The 24,809-nt window shown below is 50.9% G+C and overlaps 1 protein-coding gene across 3 annotated transcripts in view; it reads left to right on the top strand.

Moving 5' to 3' along the window:
• KIRREL3 (kirre like nephrin family adhesion molecule 3) overlaps window positions 1-24,809 on the top strand; it is a 327,566-nt gene that overhangs the window by 278,708 nt on the left and 24,049 nt on the right. For all 3 annotated transcript variants that reach the window (XM_026863692.1, XM_026863691.1, XM_026863694.1), the window contains exons 6-7: window positions 1,594-1,744; window positions 8,876-8,981. In XM_026863692.1, coding sequence (XP_026719493.1) covers window positions 1,594-1,744; window positions 8,876-8,981 — 257 coding nt within the window. The remainder of the gene's footprint in view (window positions 1-1,593; window positions 1,745-8,875; window positions 8,982-24,809) is intronic.

Below are 24,809 nucleotides of genomic sequence, written 5' to 3'. Positions count from 1 at the left end.
TCTGGAGAAGAGGAGGCTGAGGGGAGACCTCCTGGCCCTCGGCAACTCCCTGCCAGGAGGGGGCAGAGAGGGGGGATGAGTCTCTGGAGCCAAGGAGCCAGCGCCAGGCCCCGAGGGAATGGCCTCAAGCTGCCCAGGGCAGGGTCGGGCTGGCTCTGAGGAAGGATTTCTGTGCAGAAGGGGCTGTTGGGCGTTGGAATGGGCTGCCCAGGGCAGGGGGGGAGTCCCCGGGATCCCTGGAGGGGTTGAAGAGTCGGGCTGAGCCAGCGCTGAGGGATCTGGGGGAGTTGGGAACGGTCAGGGTGAGGGTCATGGTTGGACTGGAGGAGCTTCAAGGGCTTTTCCAACCCAGATGATTCTGGGATTCTGTAATAAGTCTTGGTCCTGCTTCTCCCCCAGCTTTTGAGCTGACTGTAGTGTCCATTTCTCAGCATCATTCCTTGCCTGGTGCGCCTGAGAGGCACAAATCTGTACGCAAGAACCTGTCATGATGAACCCAGGTGGTGAAAGCTTTGGTTCTCCTGCCATATATTTATAATTCAATAAAGCACTTGCCTTACATCGTGAGGACGGAACTTGAAGGATACAGACAGAGAGAAAAACTGCCTGGCAGGGTCCAAAGTCCATAGTTATGGGGTGGGTATATCTGTGGGCATTTACCACTATTATCAACAGCTGGAAAAAGCTTTGTTTCTGGCATTTCTGGTCTCCAGCTGATGTTGATAAACTGGAGAAAGGTCAGAGGAAAGCTCAGAGTGATTAAAAGGTTGAAGACCATGCAGCATCTCTGAGGGCTTGATCAGTTTAGTTTACCAAAGACAGGGCTAGAGGGTGACGTGACCATTGCCTATAAGAAGTCGCAGGAGGGTTGAAAGTCTGATAAGGCAGTTTGATAAGGCAGGGCTCCCGGGGCAGGGCACCATGGCTGGAAGTCAAAGATAATTCCAGGGAAGAAACAAGGTGCCAAGGCTGAGCAGATAGAGCTGGTTAACCACTGCTGTAAACCAGGCTCGAGGTTTTGGATCTCCAGCATCCTCAGGTCTCCATCATGGTGATCACCAGCACGAGATGAGCCAGAGTGGTGGTGATTTACCTTGGGCTGGTCTGGACCACTGCACAGCAGCCAGGGACCCGTGGCCAGGACCAGTTCCGTGATGCTGGCAGCCAGCTTCACCACTTACTGCTATGTAAAGTGGCCCAGGCAGCTTTTTGTGGTCACCTGGCATGGGTGCAGAAGGTGACAGCAGGTTCAGGAAGGTGGTTACCCTGTCTGTCCCTCGGCTCCCTCTTTCCTGGGACAGTGGGTGACGCGTGTCTCGCTGGAGCTGTGATTCCCAGGTCTAGGCACAGCAGGGCTGGAGGGAAGCAGATGGGAGTTAAGTGCCTAATTCCCAGGTAAAAAATTTGTATGTGCTGTTCCCGTAAGGCTTCTTGGCAGATTCCAGCCAGAGGAACTGTTCTTGCAGAGAGCACTGCTGGGCTGAGAAACTCGGAGGAGCGAGGGCTAGCTGTGTGTGTACAGAGCCTGGCATGACTCCTGGCCCCTCTCCTGTCAGAAACTGCCTTTTCTCATCTCTGTTTCTCTCCCCACAGACACTTCTCCGTGATGGCAAGAGGGAGAGTATCATGAGCACCCTTTTCATCGCCCCCTCTGACATTGAGAACGGGGAGAGCATCATCTGCCGCGCCACCAACAAAGCCATTCCCAGCGGGAAGGAGACCTCCGTCACCATTGATATCCAGCGTGAGTACCCGGCCGGCAGAGCCATCTCTGGGTGCTGTCTGATCCCAGCCTCCTTGCTCTCTCCATCGCTGCCCCACAGCTGCCCGTGTGTGTCTGACTCCAGTCAGGAGCGGGATGCTGGGATTTGGGCGTTTCCCCTTATTGGGCTTTACTGGTACATTGATAGAGTGAAGACAGGAGATCTCATCCTCCCTCATCTCTGTGGGCCACCAGAAGGACACGAGCACCCCCGGGGACAGGCTGTTTCCCAGATTTTGTGGCTTGTGTCCGTGGTTTTCAGCAAAGGCATCACCAGCTGCTGTGGGCACTGCACGTGGCCCCACTGCGTGCCCTGATCCAGGCCCTCCGGGATCTCTAGACCAGGGATTGATCCTAAGTGGTTTCAGCTGAGCAAGCAGCATCTCTTTACGCGGCCAGTAGCAGAAATGAGGCCTGTTAAGATGTCTGGGACCAAAATGCATGTTTTCAGTCTTACAGACTGTTCAGGGGGGAGATTTTTTGTGGTGTTCTCCACTGAGATAGCGTGTTAGACACCTAATGGGTGGGAAGTCTCCCTCCCGTGAAATACAGCTAGTGTCAGTCACCGTCTGATGGGGACAGGTGTGTGTCCAGAGCCGTATCATCCACCCTTTACTGTAAATCCATGAAGAAAAATCTTCCTTCCTCAAAAATCCGCGTTTCACAGATCTCTTCCCTCCTCCTCTGCAATAGCTGTTGCTCTCGGGCTCATCCTGACCTCCCTCCAGCCGGGCTTCATTTGCACATACAATTCCTGCAGCTGTATTTACCAACAATTTGCAAATGCAGGTTGTTCAATATTAGCATGCCAGCTGCTTTCCAGAGTCCAATTAAAACTGGCTGAACAAACTCAAGCACAGCAGAAAATTCACCATTTAAGACTTCCAGCTTTTGCTGCCGGAAGATTAACAGGCTCTTGGGTCTCTGGATAGCATGTCCTGACAGAACCGGCCAGATAAAATGAGATAATAGCATGGGTTATTTCACAGCCGGCAAACAGTTACAATAGCTGGAGACACACACGCGTTCTCACAAACAACGTGAAGCTGGAGACATCATTACGCTGTGCTGTACAGTGCGGGGCAGGAGACGTGAGCTGAATCCCTGAGCCTGGTGGAATCTGCTTTGAAAAGAGAAAGACCCAATAAAGAACACCAATTTCCACTCTGAGCCATTAAATACTCCATGCTGTGAAAGTAATAATAATAATATCCTATCCAGCTATTAAAAGTATGTTGTTCTTAATGGGGTCTAATGAGGATATCAATTTCCCAGTGCTGGATGGGTGATGGAGGGATAGAAAAATATCAGGATGGATTAACCAGCCTGCGTTGGGGTGGATTTCATCCCATGTGCTCTAGCTGCTGCCCAGTCCGTTAGTTTTCATCCCAACCTGGTAGGCAATTGGCTGCTTTCACTTTGCAAAGAGCTAAAGGTACTTTTCTTCAGCAAAAATTATCTGGGCCACTCATTTCTCCTGGGGAACTGTCCTGGGCAAGGCAGGCTGCACCTCCAGCCATGAAAGAGGGTCCTTCCCATGGGACTTCTTCCAACATCTGTCAGAGAAGCAGCACCCTGGGGGGGAAAAGAGAAAAGAAAAGTGATTTCTGCAAGAATAAGGAAGGAAGCAGCATTGTTGGCTGGTGAGCTTTCCTCAGCCTGGCACAACCTGCTGCGTTTCACCACACATCTCCACCTCCGCTGTTCACACCGTAGCAAACGTTGCCCAGCTGCACCATTTGAAAGAGATGGCCTTGCAAAATAATCCCAGAGAACCAAAAATAATCCCTCCCAGGAAGCTGCAGCCTGGTAGATCACTCCTCCTGCTTTCATTTTCTTTTGCAACTGAAAAGAACATCAAAAATGCTCACAGGCAGCAATGAAACGCCAGGGTGGGGGTTATTTCCTTTGCAGGGTGTACGCACATGGTGGGAGAGAATATTCTCTTTCAGCTGATGCAAAGTTGAAGTTTGGCTCCCATCAAGCTCATGCAGGCGCTGCCTGCCCATCTTAGCAGCAGGGGAAGGAACTGAGAGGGAAAAAAAAAACAAAAAACCGAGAGCAGGGTCTGGAAACACTAAGCGACTCCAGCTGGAACATCTGTTCAATGTGATTTCCGTTCCACCAGCCACATCAAAGTCAGCCTCCTGTGAGTTATGCGCTGAACATCACAAGTGGGATTAAAATCATGTTTAATAGTTTGATATGCCATAAACTATTTATACTACCAGAGCCCAGTGGCTCTATGGAAATGCACATCCAGTGTGCCAGGATGGGGAGGAGCAGAGTTATTGCTTATCCAAAGCCATTTGCTCCAAGCCTCTGCATACACGTGTGCAGTTGCTCATTTTTACACCTTTTTTTTTTTTTTTCATGGCAAAAAGGTATTTGACTGCATCTGTATTTTTGCAGGAGGTGAGAGTAGGAGAAGGAAAGTGGAGGGTCTGTGGACCAGGGTGAAGAGCAAAATGAAGGCTACATCTCTGCGTTGGAGGGTCTCCTGCTGTGCTTCTCCACGTAGCGCTGGAGTGTTTGATTCCCTTTTGTGCTTCCCACTGGGGAGTGTGAAAGCCCTGAGCTGAAGAGGCATCTTTGCCTCCAGCTCCTCATTCCTCAGGCCCACAGGCTGCTTTTGGATTCAGGGCAGAGGTTTGGAAGGGCATCCAGAGGGGAGAGGAGCACAGAGAGGGGGCTGCACCTGGCAGGGCAGGAGCCTGCAGCCCGGGGGGCTCAGCCCGTGACCCCAGCGATGGTTTCCCAGGGGCTGATTTAAAATAGCAGGAGCAGAGGGGTGCACTCGGGTGCCTCAGTGGCTGCACGGACGCAAGGAGCGATGCTGGTCCCCGGAGCGAGCGTGTCACAAGGGTACCGGGACGTGCAAGCGTTTGCATGCACACTCCTCCCCGACGCCTGTAGGCTGGCTCTGTCTGATACCATCATTCAAATTAATTACAAGAAGCCAGGCAGGAATTATAATTGTAACCAAGTGGAATTACATTCTGATGAGTTACAATTTGTGTCTTTTTTTTTTTTTTCTTCAAAATACCCCAAAACACACTGGCACACACAAACCCATGCTATCCGCGGCACCCGCCGCCTCGCGGGGAAGCTCCTGCAATATTAGAAAGCCCAATCCCATTTGTGAAAGGCAAGATCAAAGATTTTAATTCATTTCCTTTGCTCTTTTTTTTTTTTTTTCCTTTTTAATCTCCTTTTTTTTTTTTATTTTATTTTGAGTGCAGGAGGGAGCTGGGCTGATTTTAATACAAAGAGGCTCCTCTGTAAATCGTAGGCACAGCTACTAAACCATCAAACAATGGGGAAGCTACTAAAGAGAAGTGTGATTCATACTTAACAAAGGAAGGTGATTAGCTGTTGTTGTATAACAATAGAGAAGTGTCAGGATGCCTGCAAATGAATTAGAAGCCCACTATATATCTCTGGGCTGTTATGTTGGGGAAGCTCATTTATATTCCCAACTGCGCCCATCTTTATTGTCATTTGAATTGCACATTTTAAAATGAAATTAGGGTAAATTGAAAATACCTATAATTTCCCCGTCATAATTTCCCATCAAGAAGGCAGGTGGCTTTGCTCGCAACAAAGCCTGGGTAAATACCACGAGGCCGGATGAGGTGGGGACGCGGCGGCAGAGGAGGCACTGCAGTGTGCCGGGGCACTGCCACTCACCACTTTTCCCTCTCCCGTCTCACCCGGGCTGCACGCAGCCACGGTCACTGCCGAGGCCACCGCCGAGACTCCCGTTTGTCCCCAGCCAGTGGCCTTGCTGCAAGGCTGACCCCAACCCCTCCCGCACCTCGCAGGCTGGAATAACGCAGGGTTGCTTTGGTTGCTCTTCTGCTTGCTCAGCACACACAGACTTTCTGCTTTCCTCCCTTTCCCTGCAGCTCTGCCCATGCCAACCCTGCCCGTGCCTTTGCAGACAGCATCGCTTTTTCCTCCTCAGCTCCTCCTGTGTGTGTGGTTTCCCTGGTCGCCGTTACCTTTGCGAAGTGGTACCCAAGAAGAGAGGTGCCAGTCAGGCTGTTCTGCAGCCCGTACCCTCGAGCAGAGACACTGAGCAGTTGCCAGAGAGCCAGGTCTCTGCAGCAAGACCCTGACCTGGGTGTGATTAGGGATACACAGCGCTGAGGGATCTGGTGGAGTTGGGAACAGTCAGGGGGAGGTTCATGGTTGGACTGGAGGAGCTTCAAGGGCTTTTCCAGCCTTGGTGTTTCTGTGATTCTGTGATGTTGCTGAGAATTTAGGAAGAGGAGAGAGGCAGCTGGTACAGGTTAACACATAACATGTCCTATTTTAGGATGTATTTTTGCATATGTTGCATCAGACTCCCCCCTTAAGGCCCCTCAGTGGGATGATTAGCTGGCCTCAGCTCCTCTCTGCAGCCCCAACGCAGTCTGCAACAGGAGAGCTGGTCCTTCAGTCACCTAGAAAACTCTCCACAAGGCCATTTCTTTCTGCTTTCTCCCTTGAATGAGGTTCTAATCCTTAAAATCTAAAGCTGGAGGTCTAACACCCCCCTCCCCTCAGACATCATGAAAAATTAAAACCATTCTGGATATTCTTATTCCCCATCTAAACATCGCAGACTTTTTCTCACATGCTTTCATCAGTTCTCTCCTAAATGTTTTTTTGCTGCTGAAGAATTTAGATGCTTATCATGTAAAAAGAAGAGAAACCGAGCACCAGTTGGAAAGGCCTGTGACACCAATAAGGGCTTGGCAGAGATGATTAGACTGATGAAAGAGCAGAAATGCCACTTTCAAGTTAGCGGATAGACAAAAGATCATCATTACACAGCAAGATATTAAATGGGAGCTTTTCAAAGCAGGCAAGTTTATTTCCTTAAACGGGAATCAGAGCTGGCATTAATGTTTTTGAAGTGAAATGTTACATCGAATGGTGTGCGTGGCTCCCCTTTCTGTCTTATTTACTGAAGCTCTCCAAGACAAGAGCAGCGTTCATGACGTGAGCCTGTCTTACAGAGCCCTAAACATTATATCACAGCATCAAGGAGTCTCAGGGCTTTTGCCATGTTTTCTTAAAACCAAATTTTGCTTTCCAGTCTCAGAAGTTTGGCAGACAGGGGGCAAGGGGATGCGGCAGCGTGTCTTCAGGTTGCTCATGGCCTTGCTGTCCCAATCCAATGCTAGGGGAGGTTTGAGGAGGATCCCAAGAGTGAGATTAAGACACAAAAAAGGTCAGATGCCATACACGCAAAAGGGTTTTTATTATTAAAAGTGAAGAGTGGTAGTGATAGAGCAGAATGGAAGGAAAAGGCAGAAATCAAGCAAGCATCTGGAATAGAGTGGCAACAGAAATCACCACCATGGATCCAGCAGCGTCCCCTTGGTCCTCAGTCTTCAGTTCTCTGGTGGTGGGTACACACACAGCAAAGTGTTGCCTTTTAAACTCATCAGCTGATTTGCATACTAGACAAAGAGAGTCAGGTATTCCACAAACTCATTTCCATGAGAGACGAGGAAAAAGGTGGGTTGTGGGTTCTGCGCATATATTGAGGGAGAATGGGGTGCACCACCCATTGTCCAACTGAATGGTGGTTGTGCTCGCCCTGACCCCCTTTGGTTTTGCCTCAGTTCCCACAGATCTGCTGACTTCCTGCTTCTTGAGCAATCATCCAGCTTCGGGGGCAAAAATGATCACCTCTTATCAGTTCTTATCACCTGCTCACTGGTGAAGTGGCAAAGCCATTTGCAAGGCCTGCATGGCATCTGGCATACACAGCAGAGCCACAAACTGTGGTGAATGGGGTTAAATCCAGCTGGCGGCAGGTCACAAGTGGTGTCCCCGGGGCTGGGTTTTGGGGCCACTTCTGTTTAACATCTTTATTGATGATCTGGACGAGGGGATCGAGTGCACCCTCAGTCCATTTGCAGATGACACCCAGTTGGGTGGGAGTGTTGATCTGCTCGAGGGTAGGGAGGCTCTGCAGAGAGACCTGGGCAGGCTGGAGAGATGGGCTGAGCCCAGCTGGGAGAGTTTTAATAAGGCCAAATGCCGGGGGCTGCCCTTGGGCCACAACAACCCCCAGCAGGGCTACAGGCTTGGGGAGGAGTGGCTGGAGAGCTGCCAGTCAGAGAGGGACTGGGGGGGGTGAGAATGAGCCAGCAGTGTGCCCAGGTGGCCAAGAAGGCCAATGGCATCCTGGCTTGTGTCAGCACTGGCGTGGCCAGCAGGGACAGGGAAGGGATCTGAGCCCTGGGCTCGGCACTGGTGAGGCCGCCCCTCGCTGAGTGGGTTCAGTTTTGGGCCCCTCACCCCAAAAAGGCCATTGAGTGACTCGAGCGTGGCCAGAGAAGGGCAACGGAGCTGGGGCAGGGTCTGGAGCACAGGTCTGCTGGGGAGCAGCTGGGGGAACTCGGGGGGTTCAGTCTGGAGAAGAGGAGGCTGAGGGGAGACCTCCTGGCCCTCTGCAACTCCCTGCCAGGAGGGGGCAGAGAGGGGGGATGAGTCTCTGGAGCCAAGGAGCCAGCGCCAGGCCCCGAGGGAATGGCCTCAAGCTGCCCAGGGCAGGGTCAGGCTGGCTCTGAGGAAGGATTTCTGTGCAGAAGGGGCTGTTGGGCGTTGGAATGGGCTGCCCAGGGCAGGGGGGGAGTCCCCATCCCTGGAGGGGTTGAAGAGTCGGGCTGAGCCAGCGCTGAGGGATCTGGTGGAGTTGGGAACGGTCAGGGTGAGGGTCATGGTTGGACCGGAGGAGCTTCAAGGGCTTTTCCAACCCAGATGAGTCTGGGATTCTGCAAAAACATCGGGCTCACACAATGGAGCCAGTGATTAGTGATCCTTGTGCTGGATGAGAGACACCTGGTTTCACTCATTCCATGTTTGCCCTCCTTGAGGCTTATCAAGGAGTTTGTCAATTCAACTGCAAGGGATGGTAGGGTGTATCCCTCCATACACTCCTGCTTCCTTGGGGAACATTCCTTAGACTAATTACAAAGGCCACAGCTGGTCCTTGATGAATGTTTGAGGCATTACTTAAACTACCCCGTGACTCAAAGCACATACACAAGCAAGCTTTGAGACAACCAATTGACGTTTCAGTCTCTCACACTTGTCTCTGTCTCTTTGCAGACCCACCCCTGGTGAACTTGTCCGTGGAGCCGCAGCCAGTCCTAGAGGATAACACTGTGAAGTTCCACTGCTCTGCCAAGGCCAACCCTGCCGTCACCCAGTACAGGTAAGGCAGCCACCCCACTGACCGGCCCCCCACATCTCACTCCAGCCCTCCGCTGAGAGCTTCTCATGTTCTCCTCTCCGTGCAAAGTTACTTCCCTCAGGTCACCCAAGAGTGTTCAGCAGCTCTGGCTGCAGTTTCTGGTGGCTGTTCCACTTGCTCCAGTGTTTATCACTGCTGTGACACAGGGCGCTCCCCAGCATCCCAGCTCCGATGGCTCCCTGACTCTGCTCTTGCCTCGATGACGTTACACGTTGAGAGGCTCCGACTGCCTCTGCGTTAGGCCGTCTGCTACGTTTTGCTGCATGCAGCAAGTCCTCGGTCAGAGATTCATTGGCACTTTGGAGTGGATTAAGGGCCTGGCACCGAGCTGGCGGAGCCATCTGTTTGGGGACATAACGAGCAAAGCGCGCGGAGTGAAAAGTCTATTATGGGAAAATTCCTTTTTTTTTTCTTTTTGCATACTCTTTATGATTTGAACAATACAATTCCACTGCCGTCTCCGTGTAACCCTTAAGCAGCCGCCACAAGCCTCTATAACTCCAGCAGCGTGGAGCAGAGCTCGGAAGGGGCCAGAGCAGAGGTGCCTGAGCTGGAAATGTGGGGGTACAGAGGGGATGGGCTCTCCTTGAGTGGGACATGATACTTGAGTGGGTAAGATTGCTGTGGGATCTTCAATCAGGGCACGAGCAGTTGAGGGGCTCAGTTTGGCACTGATGAGGAGAAGAAATTGCCCCATTTGCAGCGGCAGTAGGTCGGGGCAGAAGGCCGTGCACGGGGCTCCCTGCCTGCCCCCCAACGCTGAGGACGTCCCAACCCTTCCGTGGTCACTAGTCGTGGGGTTGGATGAGCAAGACAGCAAGCAGGGCCAGACCCTGCAGCAGCGAGGCTCGTTGCTCCCCGCGTTGCATTCAGTCGCTCTCGTTTGCTGCAGGAGAGCAGATGGCTCTGCACCAAGCAGAGTGCCCACCACGGGCTCTTGGGTGTGGGTATGAGGGCTGCTAGCATCAGAAAACACCCCTTGTCTCAAAGATTTCACAGTCTAAGCAGACAAAAATAGGGGTATGGAAAGCAGGGTGGGTTGTCATCACACTTTGGGAGAAGAGAGGATGGTGCTCAGCCTCCTGGCTCCAGCTCTTGGCCAGGAGGGCCCATGTCTGAGCCCGCGCCGAGATGTTTTGTAGCAACCAGGTACACCTCTGTCCCACTGATGCAATCAGCCGCTCATCACTCCTGCCTTGAAGTTACGAGTGTGCACGCAGAGGCATGCAATCAGCTCTGTTTTTGCAACAGTGTCAGTTGATAATAACAGAGGAGGCACCTCCGGGGACAGGTTACCATGACCCGCCTCCTGTTAGGCTTGTACAACTTAATTAGTAAAATCGAGTTTGCTGGTAGGAATGATTCCTTCCGGCTGGATATCTGCTATCAGCACAACAAAGCAATAATTGCGTTCCTAGTTACACAGAAGAGTTATTAATTTGAGAAGTCAATTAATGTCAAAGATACAAATAGCCCTGTTTTCATATTTACAGTTAGGAGGAAAACGAAGTGTGTGACAACCTGGGGAAGGATCTGGGCGAACGTCCCACGTGGGTCTTAGGCCGCGATTGATTCTGGTACAGTCGAAGGCAAAACAACCACTTTTGGCCAAGGAACCAGATGGTGGCAAGAGCCTGGCAAAATTTCTACTCCAAAGACAGGGCATCCAGCCTGATCCTCATCAACAGCAGCTTTCCCATTGTCCCTGAACCCACCCTGGGCCCAGCCCCTGTACAATGGAGCAGACTTGAAGGCTCCAGTTGGGTTTTCTCCTTCCTCTTGGCTGTTTCCACCCTCGGGGTACGTGGCCAAAGCAGTGCTGGGTTTCTTTTTGCCACCAAATAGCAGATGGATCCTCCCGCTCCCATCTTCGGCGCCGTCTCGCTAGTGCAGGGTTTTCGCTGTCCCCTGTAGCAGCAAATGCCACCCACAGCCCTTTTCTTTCCTCCTCACCCATCCCAAAGCCACATGTCTTGTCACCTTTCCTATTGCCTGAGCATTGGGATTTCTGTTTTGCTGCAAAGTGCTTTGCAACTCATTTGATGATGGACTTTACCATCAAAACTAATGCCACTCTTTTCAAGTTATGCTTTCTCATAAAAGGGATGGGGGCAGGGGGGAGAGCATGAAAAATTGGGTCACTTTGGGTTTTTAATTTCTTAAGTTCCCTTAACATGCTAACATCACAAAGGTTTTTTCCCTACCACTGTGACAAGCAAACAAGATTCAGCAGCGCTCAGTGAGGCTTCCTTCAACTTAATGGCTCTGATTGTTTGGGGGGCAGATTCATTTCCCTTCCAAATGATCCCAAAGCTCTTCACTAACCCTGGAAAGGCAGCAGATGTATCGGCACCAAATCTTGGAGTCCTCCAGAGCAGGACATCCGAGCAAGGAGCTCCCTGCACCTCACCTCTGCCTAGGAGGGAAGATGGGTAAAGGAGTGGGATAGGTAAATCCCCAGGACTGAGATACTTGGAGGTGTGAAAAGGCAGAACATGAGCTCAGTGCCATCGTGAGGGCCACTCAGGACCCCGTCACTGTGAAAATGAACTTATTCTGCCTTAAAAGCAAACAATAGAGAGAAAATGTGATTTATTTTTTTTTCTGTCCAGGGAGAGAACCTTTCTAGTGTATCTCCTATGGCTTCCCTCATCCTCAGATAGAGACACCAGATCATGGTCTTCAGCCAACATTTATTTTTAATACCTCCCAATGTTTGTCAGTAAACATCTCTGAACACAAAGGAAAAATGTCTAAACAATATAAAACCCCCTTTTCTGGAGATAAATCCACAACCAGCTCCACAGGGCCATCCCTGCTTCAAATACATGATCAAGCTGTCACATTGCTTGAATTTGCAAGGGGTGATAAGTTTTGCATCAGGTTTGCACCCCAGGTTTTTCTGGCTGGGAAAAGTAAGTAAGGTTGAGCACCTCACCCAGAGCTTTCACCCAGAGATGCTCGGAAGCGTTGGTGACCCGTTGGCTGCTCGTTAGCAAGAAGCTGCTAAGCCAGCCCCGACCTGGGGTTTTAAGCTCAAACCCCTCACGCTCTTCATTAAGGTGGTAAGGGAAAAGAATCAAAATTCAACACAATTTCCAAGAGGCAAAAATCCCCCTCTGCCCCTACTCAACCCCCCCGGTAGAGAATACAGTTTTGATTAAATCAAGGCAGCTGCTTTTTCCTTAAGAGGTTTTCTTCGTGCTCTCTTATATAATTCATCATATATGTGTGGGTTTTAATGCAAGGAAAACCTGGTTAGAAAGGAGACCTTGGAGCAATCTGCTCCCAGAGCCAGAGTGGAAAGTTACAGCCTGCACCGCATCTTCTCTTCTGGGGGGCGTTTAAAGACATTTTGTCAAAATTGACAGGTTTCCATGAAATGTTTGGCCTCGGCGGCATTTTCTAATGGGAGAAAAAGCCAGAACCCTTCTGCCTTAAAATTCACTGGTATGTCATGATGCTGGGGGGCAGGCAGGGCTGGGGCAGGGCGTCCTTTGCTGCAGACACAGTTCCTCTGTGTCTTTTCTTCTCTGAGGACACCCTGCAGCTGAAGCTGGAGCTGAAATCCCAACCCTCCTCCCTCCCTGGCAGCAACGATTCCTTGACAAGGAGCATCTTTTTCCCCAGGGGGGTTTGTTCACCCACAATGTCACCTGGGCTGTCAATCGCTTTCAGACGCGGGACAAGCTGGTGTCACCAAAAGCAAGCGGAGGGAGTCGGGCAGAGGGCCGGCGAGGCGTTGCAGCAATGCATGAGCAGGGTTTTTGTGGCACAGGGATGAATTAAACCTGGCAGCAGGGGTTTTGCTCATTTTCACGTTTTCCCTGTCATGATACAGAGCCATCTCAGCGCAGAGCTATCCCATGGCCTCTGTAGGGTTGTATACCCCAGCTAGCCTGGGTTTATCCCACCTCCGTGTTCCCTTTGCAGCTAAGGAGCAGCTCAGCTCACCGAAACACTGCTCCATGGCTCGAGAAAGGCTCGGGGACACCTGGGCTGCGTCCCCACAGATGTGTCCCCATCTGCTTTAGCACCGTGGACACGGAGCTGAAAGCCCAAAGAGGCTTCCCAGTGTCCCAGCGATGGTGGGGGCAGCCATCTCCCTCTCCCCCCTGCCTCGAGCTGCTGCCTGCCCCTGCCAGCTTGTTTGCAGGCAGAGCATCACGCAGCCCCGGTGCCAGGCTGGAGGAGCAGCGGCAGCAAACGGTTCCAGCAGGCAGCGAGCATATGTGCGGGCAAATTGCACCCGCCTCATCTTCCTCTAATAACGTGCTTCCCATGCGCCTCTGCCTCTCGGTGGACAATTCTGGGATGGGGAGGGGGGAATTTGGGAATTTACTGACTTTCTTTTGCTGCAAGCAAACAGGCAAGAAAGGAAAAGGGAGAGAGAGTAATTAGCTGTCGCCGTTGTTCTGCCACCTGTGATGGCGGGTAAAATTAATGGAAAGCAACAGAAGTCGGGGCTACGTGAACCGACTCACAACCAGGCCTCCTCTTTGCTCACTTCAGATCTCTCTATTTGCCAATCTTCTCTTGGCTTTTGATGTCTGTTGTGTGTCTGTGGGGTGTTTTTTTGCTGTTATTATTTATCACTCGCAGTAAGAAAGGGAATCTTTAAAGTGGCAGAAGAAAATGGGAAAGTTTAATATTGCAGGAGGCAGAGTCCCTCAGCCTTTTGGGCTCCTCTGATGATGATTATTTTTGCAGAGTGATGGGGAGTTGGTACAGTCAGGGCAGTAATGCATATCTCACTCTCGCGCATTGATACAGTGCTCTCGCCCCCAAGGCTAGCAGAGACCTTTGCAAATAATGTTATCTTTGTAGTCATGGAGGAGGGACATTTCAAGCCCCCCTCCATCATCAGCTGCAGTTCTGGGGACTATTGTGCTTCCAAAACAAGATGTGGGACTGACAGACAGACAGACATAGATGGAACAAGAGGGCTGTCCCTCCCCAGCTGCTGTAAGGTGTCTGACTCTGATGCTGAGTCTCTAATTGTGTGGGACACGGCAGAAGATCCAGCTGGTGCTGCAGCAGAAACAGAGGTTAGGAGGAGCTGGGAAGGGTTTATTTAACAGCCACACAGGGAACGGTGCTACACCACTTCTTCCCCATCCTATAATAGAAGTGTGCAGCCCAAGCAAGCTCCACGTGCCCCTGTTGGGCTGAAGCCGAAGGTGCCGCCTACCCAAATAAATACTGGGGAAGACCTTCCCGCATCAATCAGCTGCAGGGCAGGGCTTGAGTCACACCACCTTCCCAGACCCCAGGGTGCCTGGTCAGGCTGTGCTGGAGATCAGAGCCAGCCCACAACATCCCACCATCCTCAGCCCTACTGTCATCGCCGACACACCGCGCAGCTCGGCTTGTGGCAGGAGCGTTGTTTGTTTGTTCACTCAGTGGGCTTCAGTCTGTAGAAAAGACCTTGAGTGGTAACCACTGTTTTAGCTTTGAACCAGCAACATGCTCATCAAATATTAATCCAGACTCAACTGCTTCTTGAAGAGATTGTCTTTAAAGGCAGTGGGGCTCGAACACACCTGATGGGAGACAGTGTCCTAGGCTCCCTCTGCCTTTGCGCAGGGGAAAACAAAAAGATGCGACTTGTTGCTGTTGCAAAGGAGCAGCATCAGGGAAGAGATCCAGTGCCAGGCCTGTTCCACAGGGCCATGGCTCTGGTTGGGATGCAGGGTGGGCATTTCCCAGCCAGCCTCAGGGAGACGTGTGGATGAAGAGCCCTTGGGTAGATCCACTGTCTCCAAGAATCGTATATCATGCCCAAGTACAGGTCTGCGAGTGTTTTGGTGGCTGGTCTTGGGAGAGAAAGTGGCAGGTTGTTGGGGTTCAGATAGATATGGAAAAATTGCACCTAATACCAAGGAGCTCTGAGAAGAAAAGGAGAAAATAACAAAACACATCAGCTGTGCTTTTGCCTGCTTGTCTTCCACTGTGCCATCTCAGAGGTATCTGTTCCATGGAGACTCATTCCCACATTTTGTTATAATAAACCCAGAGAAGTTCAGACTCCACAGAATGTTGCTGCTCTTCTTACTTTGGGTCTCATCATCAGAGTTTTGGGTCCTGCCAGCATCTTACCAGATACAGTCATGAGATGCTTCAGGCTGCCACAGAGAAGTCGTGTTCTCCAAGAGTGCGTGCCCCGTGTCCTGCTGGAAGCAGCAGCGCCACGGCTTGGAAGTTTGCTCAGAAGCCTGAACCAGCTGCCTTGTGGCTTAGCATTTGCTACCTGGCAAAAAGGCTGTGAATAAAATGGGCTGCCCAGGGCAGGAGGGGAGTCCCCATCCCTGGAGGGGTTGAAGAGTCGGGCTGAGCCAGCGCTGAGGGATCTGGTGGAGTTGGGAATGGTCAGGGTGAGGGTAATGGTTGGGCTGGAGGAGCTTCAAGGGCTTTTCCAACCGAGATGATTCTGTGTGAATAAGAGTGTGAGCTGATGGGTGACGCTGGGTGGAAGAGAAGCAAAGCCAGGAGTATTAGAAGACTGGGAGAGGCTTATCAAAGTGATGGGGACTAGAGGAAGGGATGAGCAGATGGTTAGCCCTCACTTGGCTTGGGTGAATTGTCGCACCTTCACTGCCCCATTAAACATGTCTGGCTGAGCCAACTGATTGGTAGAAGCACATCCCCCATCGGTCAATCAGTCATGGACTCAGCATGTAGACTCACCTTCTCCAAAACAAAGCCCCAAGGCAAGATTGAAGAGACCCTCTGCCCTAGCCATGTGGTTATAGCGGAGGAGGAAGCTCAGAGTGACAGTCAGTGAGTCACTGATTTGTGTGAGGTACCCAGGGATTCCCATCCCTAAGTCCTCACGCTCCCTCCTCAGGGATCCAACCTGTTCCGGTGGGGTGACCCCATGGCAGAGGGCTGCCCCGAGGATGTGTCCAAGGCAGGATTCAAGTGAAAGGAGCCAACCCCCATGTCCAGGCAGTGATAGATGGACGTGCCCTGTTTCATCTGAACACGATGAAGCCACATATTTCATCTGCAGAGCTGAGGAATTCAGGTCTTAGGGAAGGAAGAGTCTTGGGAATTGTTTCCTGCTTCTAGGACCATTTTGCAGAAGGCACTGGGAGCAGATGTCTCTCTTCCAGGTAGCTATCCATGGCTCCTTCACTTGGTCAGCTAGACTTCTGGATGTGCACAACGTCTCTGTTTCCAGGTCAAAGGCCAGGGGAAGGTGTATGTGAAGTTGACAGAATCCCAGAATCATCTGGGTTGGAAAAGCCCTTGAAGCTCCTCCAGCCCAACCATGACCCTCACCCTGACCGTTCCCAGCTCCCCCAGATCCCTCAGCGCTGGCTCAGCCCGACTCTTCAACCCCTCCAGGGATCCCGGGGACTCCCCCCTGCCCTGGGCAGCCCATTCCAACACCCAATAAGTTGGATGCTCTTCCATGACATCAAAGTTGTCCCTGCCTCTCCCCTTTAGCTGCGGTAGAATGTGTTCACAGATCCTTAGGCCATAAAGGCCAGAAGGGGTTATTGGATCATGGAAAGCTGATGAAGACATTCAGGGTGATGCATTTCATTGGCAACTTCTAAGGGAGAAGTGGCAAATGATCCATTTAATAGGCACGCCTGGCGCTGCCTGCAGCTGAGCCATAGCAGTGGCCATTTTCCCTGTTCTGGCACTGTAATTCCTGAATATGTATTAATATGAAATTCAGATGGCTTTGAAAAATGTCTCCTGGGAGTTGGTGTGTTTGGTATGTTCCTTGCTTTCTTCTGCCCGTTCATAAAAGGCCCAGAATAAAAGTGAACATCCCCCCCTGTACTCTGCTTTCCCCAGAGCTTCTGATCACTGAGACCACTACGTAATTGGCACTTCTTTTTGTCTCCCCAGCAGTCTCTGCCAAGGAAAGGGGATCTGCAATATTAAGTAGTTATTAAATGACAATCACATCTCTATTAATATTTAAAAGGGCTTGTCGAGGGTTTGAAACACACTACAGAGCAGCCAGCGACTGCAGACAAGGTGTGAAGTCCATGGGCACGCTCCCCCACATCCATCAGGCTCGATGTCACAGGGGGAAAATACCTGGACATCTCCATCAGGGTCTGCAAAGGGACCCACGGCAGCCCCACAGGGTCCTGCAGAGCCTCGGGGGGCACTGCTGCCCGGGGGCTGCAGAGGGATGATGTGGGCAGCAGCTCACCAGACATCTGGTCCAGGCAAGAGGCATCTCAGCATCTTCAGGTGGAACAGTCACTGGTTTTGCAGCCATTTCTTGGCACACTTAGGACCTTCTCCCCCCAAACCAGCTCCCTCCTTCAGTCCAGCTTGGGGAAGAGGCTCGTTTACGCCAGTGTGCAGGCTCTCTTTGGTTTCACTGCCTTCCTCCCCCCTGCTCCCATCTGCTGCCTCCTCCTCTGACGGCCGAGGCTGCCGTCTGTCCAGCGGCAGGATGCTGCGAGTCCATATGCCGTCCCCCGGCAGGGCTGTCACCTCTCCCCCTGCCTCCCGCAGCCAAACTCGGCAAGGGAGGCAAGAGAAGCCGGAGCAGGGAAGGGGCCCGCAGGCATTTCACAGCAGCAACAGAATAAATCTAATTTATAGACATAGCAAAATGCAGCTAAAGCAGGAGTTGAAATGAATGCAAAGCACACAGAGGTCTCAAGTTATCGGCACTGTAACATTTTTCCTGACTATCTCTGTTTTCCTGCCCGGGTTTGTCTTTGTAGCTTCCTCCCAGACAACTGGACCTTTGCTCTGAAGTGAAAATGAAAGCTGAGGAAAGAAAAAAAATAACGGGAAATGAATTCTTCAGATCTCCTTCATGATGCATCAGCCCCATCTGCCAGCTCCCTCTGACAGGGAGCGAGGCGTGGCTGGGGGGCAGGCAGAGAGGGAAAGACAAGCTTTAACACACAAAAAAAAAAGTAAATAAAAGGCACAAATATCCCTGCAGCTGGGAAGCGAGGTTGGGCTGCCAGGGGGGCTCCGCCAAGGCATGTGGCTTTGGATGAGATCAGGAAGATGAAGTTGGAAGAGCCTCCCTTCGCTCATGGACCTGTGAGGACAGGAAGGTTTGTCTTCCTGTTCCCTGTCTCATCGGGGTAATGAGAACAAGCGAGTGGGAGACGCTTGGAGGCAGCTCGAACTAATTAGGAGAGAGCGTAGAGGAGGGAGAGTCTGATGGCTGGAAAGGGGGAAAAAAACTGGGGAGGAAGGAAAGTGCTTTGTACTCTTGAGCACCACTCCCTGATTTAGAAATGATTGAAGGTACCAAATTAAATGCGTGATGAAGCAGCCAGCCCAGTCCGCTCTCCAGTGGAGGGGAGTGGCAGAGGGGTTTTACTGTCATGTTTCTGGAGGGTTCACTGAAACATGGGGTGCACCACGGTTGTGGCCATCCCCAAGCTGGGCAGGACCACCAGCATCCACTCGGGCAGGAGTTGGCAGCCTCACAAGTCTCCCAGACTTTGCTCATGCACTGCAGTTCCCCAGCATTGGCGTGAACATGTCTCCAGAGCATCTCATTTCCAGCAAACTGTACCCAGATCTCTGGATGCTAGCAAACACTTCATGGTGTTTTCTTCTTGGAAATATCCAGAGGGTTCGGAGAGATCTGAGGGTTGTGTTATCCCAGCCTCACCGGTCACCTCTCCAAGACATGCTCCTGAAGACTGGGAAGGGAACATCACTGACTCCTCTGGCCAGATCTCCTCTCCCTTTGCAAGGAGAGGTGGCATCTTTTCAAGCCTAATTTAGCAGTCTTTAATCTGAATTATTCCAAGCCACACTTGCCACTTCCTTCATGCATTCCCGCAGGATGATGGGCTGATTTCACAGAAAGAACAGCCTTAAGCAAATCTTGTCACACAAGAAAATTGATTTTTCAAAACTGACTTTTACAAGATTACTGGCGGTTTTTTCCCCTCATCTTTCTTCTATATCGTTCCTTTCCAGTCTCACGAGGTGGCTTCAGATCTAAGGAAATTAGAGATGCTGTGACTAAATTGAAAATGTAAAAAGAGGGAGAAGGGAAAAAAAAAAAAAGACAGCAAACTCTCAGCACCTCCTCTCCTGCTGCCTCTGAAGGATACGGCTGCATGTGCTTGTGAAGTAGCAGCGATGCCTCCTTCACCTCTACTACTGCCATAACCTCCTTGAGATGTCAGGGAAGAGTCTGTTGAAGGGTTATACCAGAGTCTCGCAGGGAACATCCCCTGATGGACATTCCTTGGTGATCCCAAACTGGATCACAGGGGTTTTTTTCTTTCTCTCCCTCAATCTCTCCATTTTATTTTCTTTTTCAGAAGAAAAAGAGAGTTTCCTCCTGCTGCTCATTTTTTGGAGACATCTCAATGTGTTTTGTTAAAAAAAAAAGAAGAGAGAGGAAGAGTTGCCTTGAAGTTGTTTCAGACAGCTTAAAATATGCTAAGCTTTTGTGTTTCTGCAATATAAATAATGAATCCTCTTACAGCTTCTGAGTCAGGAAAGACATTGATTTAAGAGGCCTTCAGCTCTGTTTGAGGTTTTTCTGCTTTCATGCCAGAGGGTGGGGAACGTGACCAGGGACAAGCACGACGTGACTGATGAATCAGCAGGGTGTGCAAGAAGGACCCAGGACGGGGACAGGGGCTGCACCCACCTCAGCCCTGGAGGTGCTTTGCTAAAGGATCTCCCCTTTTGATTCCCTCTTTGCTCCTTTATTGCAGTTTTCAGGGGATAGAGGGGGGGTTGAATGGAAGACAAAGCTGTTAGCATCTACTTCTTTCCCTGTCATCTTCTCTCCTCTGGTAAACCAGTTGTGATTTGGTGATTGCAGTCAGCATCAGTTATTGTTCATTTGATGATTCCCCAAGCAGCATCCTTGGAAATGTCTCTGCTTAAAAGACCTGTCAGGATAGCTGCGAAATGTAGGCCAACATGCGTGGCATGAGTCTGAGAAAACCCAGTGTATGCTGGTGTTCCCAAATAAACCCACTGGGTCCCACTCGCCCCCCAGGAACATGTGTCCCAGTAATTTTCCCAGTACACATGACTGGTCTTGGGCACTGGCAGTCAGAGGGCTCATCCTGCCATATGTAGGCTCTTGGCGTGTGGATCCACTGCTGAGCTTGGACAAATGTCACACAGACTTGCTCAGCTGGGAATTCAGGCTGGGTTCATTGGGAAACAGTAAATCTAAGGGAAAGCAAGGGAAAAGTTGGCACAAGTTGCTGGCAGGAGAACCTTTCCTCCGCGAACCGGGATGACTTTGGTAGCTGTGGCAAGGACGTGCTGTGCATCCTGAGCCTGCTCTCTGCCTGGCGTGAAGCTGTCTTGGCATGCTTGTTTGGTGTAGACAGCACCTAGCCTTGCAAAGCCTATCCCAGACAGACCCAGAAGGGATTCTGGTCTCATCCAGCATCAGATCATGGAGTAACTCTGTTAACTTCAGGTCTTAAAGTTCTCCTTGGGTTTCTGTTCCTCTGCAAACTCTCTGGAAGCTGTTGGCAAATACTAAAGCGAAGGAAAAACGCAAGCTGTTGTCTCTGGATTATAAGGCCATTTGTCTCTAAAGCATCGGGCAACGCTTATTGCTCAGTTCAGCTTTGCTATTGAAGTGTGTAATTAAGGGCTTAATGGTTTTTACTTTTGGAGACTACTTTTTTTTTTTTTAAATGCTGCTTCTTGCTCTTTTATACAGAAGTCGATAGATAATCGTAAAGCTCTTACAGGTCAGTCTGTTGTACCAGTATGCAGCCACGTTTGATTATTTTCTCATCACAGAATCCCAGAATCATCTGGGTTGGAAAAGCCCTTGAAGCTCCTCCGGTCCAACCATGAACCTCACCCTGACCGTTCCCAACTGCCCCAGATCCCTCAGCGCTGGCTCAGCCCGACTCTTCAACCCCCCCAGGGATGGGGACTCCCCCCTGCCCTGGGCAGCCCATTCCAACGCCCAACAGCCCCTTCTGCACAGAAATCCTTCCTCAGAGCCAGCCTGACCCTGCCCTGGGCAGCTTGAGGCCATTCCCTCGGGGCCTGGCGCTGGCTCCTTGGTTAAATGACATGGCTCAGAAGAGCAGTGTTGTTACCAGGGTGGTCTAAGGGGATTCAAGAGGCTTGGCCACAAACCGTGACTTGTTCATGTTCAGAAAGGGAGGGGGAGGAGTGGATGGATGGTTGGTTGGATTGATGGATGGATTAATTTCATACTGAAAAGACGAACAGATCTTTCAGTGAACTTGCAACTTCATTCTACTTCAGCTGTATGCTGTCTCTATTATCTTTGCATCAGCACAACAGGAATGCGTTCCTGGATATGTCATTTATTATTCCTCCTTATGAATTGCCAGATCCCCAAGTTATTTGCCATTCAGCCAGCAGGAGCCCATGTTGCATTACACAGAAATCACTGCCCTTGGCATCTTCTGCCAGAAGATTCCCACGTAATTAGGACTCAACCCATCTTCACATGGGGTGCACGCCTCCGAGCACAGTTGCCTCCGTTGATAATCCTAACGTGAATCATTTGATCTAGACACAGTTCAGCCATGAATAATTAACTGTTCTGGCAGGACCAGCCAAGGAACTTGCCAGAGAAGGGAGCTGTGCCTCACACCAACCTGAGGATTTGCCAAAATTCAGACAGATAGAGCCTAAAAAGCGAGCCTGACCAATGGGATGGCAACAGCAACTGTCATGGGGAAGGAAGGGCTTTGGCGGGGACTCACTGAGTTTGCTCTGAGCTGGGACTGGAGGGTTGAAGGGAACTGCCTCAGGTTGGTGGGCACCGTGTCCAAATCAGGGAGCATGGCCTGACTGTTTGGCACGTCCAAGGTTGGTCATGCTCCTTGAGGAGTTAATACAAACCTCTCCCGAGGTCGGTTTCCTCTCCCCATGCCAGCAAGAGGTCAGCCTGGTGTGTGCCCTCTCACACAACAGAAATCAAACCACTAAGTTCTTGAAAACTTCCCAATCTCAAACCCAGGTCCAAAACTCAGAGGAGCTTTAGGAGTCAGCCAAGAAAGAGAAAACCCTTTGAAAAGGCCCAGCCCCCCGAAAGCTCTCTGGCCATGCAGGAAGCCCGTGCGCCAGAAGGCAGGAGCCGATTCTTCCCATCACTGCCCATCATTTCTGCCCTGAAGAGTGCAGATTGAGTAGCGTCAGTGATCCAAAACATGCAATCCCAGCCCAGCACTGGCTTCAGGATCCCCCTGGCAGCAGGTTTCTTATGCTGATGAAGAGCTGGGGGTTTCTGTCTCATTGACCGCTGTTTTTTTTTTTCCTGCAAACCCCAAAGGAATTGCATGGTGAGGTGTAAAGTTGCAAAGGCTGCAAGCAAGTGTGATGGGTTTTAGGTGAAAAATAAGAGCTGTAGTAGAGGGAAAGGCGAGTTTGAACAGCATCACAGCACAGATTCACTTTGTGCTAAGCAGGAGGATAAACACATTGGAGAATTAGCACTTCCCCATGCCAGCATCCATAAATCTGGCTAAAGAAGTTCCATTACGGGGGTGGAGGGGGGTAGGAAGACCCTAGAAAGGACTAATCCTGTTAAACCACAAACCATGTGATGAAATTGGATTACCCGATCCACGCAAGAAATAATAGTTAAGCTATTAGTCATGTCTATTGTGTGGCAGGATAAGTCAGGATGATGTAGGCAGGAGAAATGAAATGCAGCATCGCCGCCAAAGGGGTAAAATCACCTCAGGAGAGGTGACACCTCCAAGCTCATCCAGGACTAAGGGGTGACTCACATCCCCAGTATTTCCCCAGGATAAGCAGTTTTGGCAGCTGGCTGTCATAGACTACTTCTCCAGACCCATCTGTATGGTTTTAAGCTTTCTCTGCGCTTAGAAAAATCAGGAATTTAATTTCAGTAATTTAGCTTGGAAACAAAAGTACAATTTTCATACGATCCCGTGACTCCAGAGCTGAGGATTTAAGGAGGCGAGTAATAGCAAAAGAGGGTGGGCTTTTGAAAGAGGAGGGGCAGAAAAGCATCAGTCCCAGCAAGAGAAGTGCCAAAAGAGGGATTAATGAGGACAGGATTGGTGCACAGCCCTCTTGTGCGAGGGGGTGGAGGAGGAGGGGGGATTTTAAACAGCAGGATTAAAAGAGCGCCAGATCTAAAGCGTCTACATTTTGTTTTGATCTGTCAAGAAAACAGCTCGATTTGCAGAAGGAATCACCAGCCCGCCAAGTTTTGTGCTTTTCCTTTGAAATAGTAATAGCTTTTCCGTCAGCTCGTCTCCAGTTTCCTTCCAGGGGTGTGAGCATCCTTCTCAGCCCCTTGTGCAGGAAAGGAGCCAGGGGGGGCGCACAGATGAGCTGTGCTTTGGCAAACACCTCCCTGCTGCAAAAGCCGGTGCCCGTAGTCCTCTACGGTCTGCGCTGCAGTGCTGCGAGTATCGACAACCTGGGATGTCCCGGCGTCCCCCAGGCAAGCCAGTCCACGGGGTCTGTGGCCATCTCACATCCCTGGCGTGCGCGGAGGTCCACAGAGCACCAGCTGCAAACTGGTGGTGCCCAGTGGCGGGGCTGCGGTGCGTAGCGGGGCTGCGGTGCGTAGTGTTACGCCATTGATTATCTGCACGGCTCATCAGCCAGCTTCAACTGTTTACAACGGTTGATCAGTCAAGTCATTGACCAAGTTAACAGCTTTGTTTACTTCTCCCCCTCCGCTTCTGCCGCCAGTTTGTTCTGATCACTGTGCTAACTGAAAGGCTATTTTGATCATTTTCTCACCAAAATGAACCACAGCTTGTGACATGGCTTTAATTGTGCCGTCTGGGAGAGAAAAACATTCTCACCCTGTTTTTTCCAGGCTCCTGCGCCGTGGGCAGGACAGACGTGGCTGCAGGGAGCTCCCACTCATCTCTGCCCCGGCACCCCAGTGCTCTCTGCAAGAGCTGGACTCCCATTGCACAACTTCAGGTGTGATTTGGAGAGCTCTAAGTAGCCCCTCACTGTTTTTTTCCACCCATGGGACCTGCTGATGGCAGGGAGATGCAAAACCCATGCCCTGAAGACAGTCACCTCCCTTGAAGACTGCAGTTTGATGAGCAATCAGGCTCATCATCGGCCTCATGGCTTGGCAGGAGGGGGAATGCCAAAGCTGAGATTAGATAGGAAATCAAGCCAGAGGTTTCTCCTGCACAGCGAGGCATTATTATTATCATCAAAACCCCATAGTGTTTAAAAACAATCAAACCCCAGTAGCGGCAACCGGTGTGTCACAACGAGCGCAATCAGACACCAAACATGTCCTTGTCTGGGATTCAAGTCTGAACTCTTGAAATCCGGGGAAAAGTTGCAGTCTTTCTTGCTGTCTGTTTCTGAAGGGAAGCCACGTGGGAAAAAAAAAATAGGCAGAGGGAGATCAGCAAAGTTTGCATCTCCACTCCGAGGTGCAGCATCTTCACTGTTAGGACCTGGGGTTTGCTTTGTGGTGGAGCTGAGATGGCCACATTGAGGATGGAAAGGTTTGGGAAGAGGCCATTGCTGCAGCAGCTGTGCATGGATGGAGGTTTGTCAGGATGGGAGCTGGAGGCTTGGAAGCTTTTCCTTGAGTATGTTGGGTACCATTGTCTTTGCTCCCCAGCCTGCGAGCTTGAGGACCCACCTGCCATCGGCAAGGACGCTCAGTGCTTTGCTCAGGGCTCTGCCCTCCTGAGCTTGATTAAGCCCCAAGCTGGAAGGCCCAGCCTTGTAATTTAGATAGCGGAGAGATTACCTATTGCCTGTGCTGGCTGATAAATGAACCTGCTGCATCGACACGGAGGGAGGACGGCAGACGTGTGACTGAGGAACCACACAGGGCCCACA

This window comes from Athene cunicularia (genome assembly GCF_003259725.1).
Source record: "Athene cunicularia isolate RWA chromosome 24 unlocalized genomic scaffold, athCun1 chr24_part1, whole genome shotgun sequence".
In the NCBI taxonomy this organism is placed as follows: domain Eukaryota; kingdom Metazoa; phylum Chordata; class Aves; order Strigiformes; family Strigidae; genus Athene; species Athene cunicularia.
Note: the sequence above shows the minus strand (reverse complement) of the source record. Positions and strands in the feature narration are given on the sequence as shown.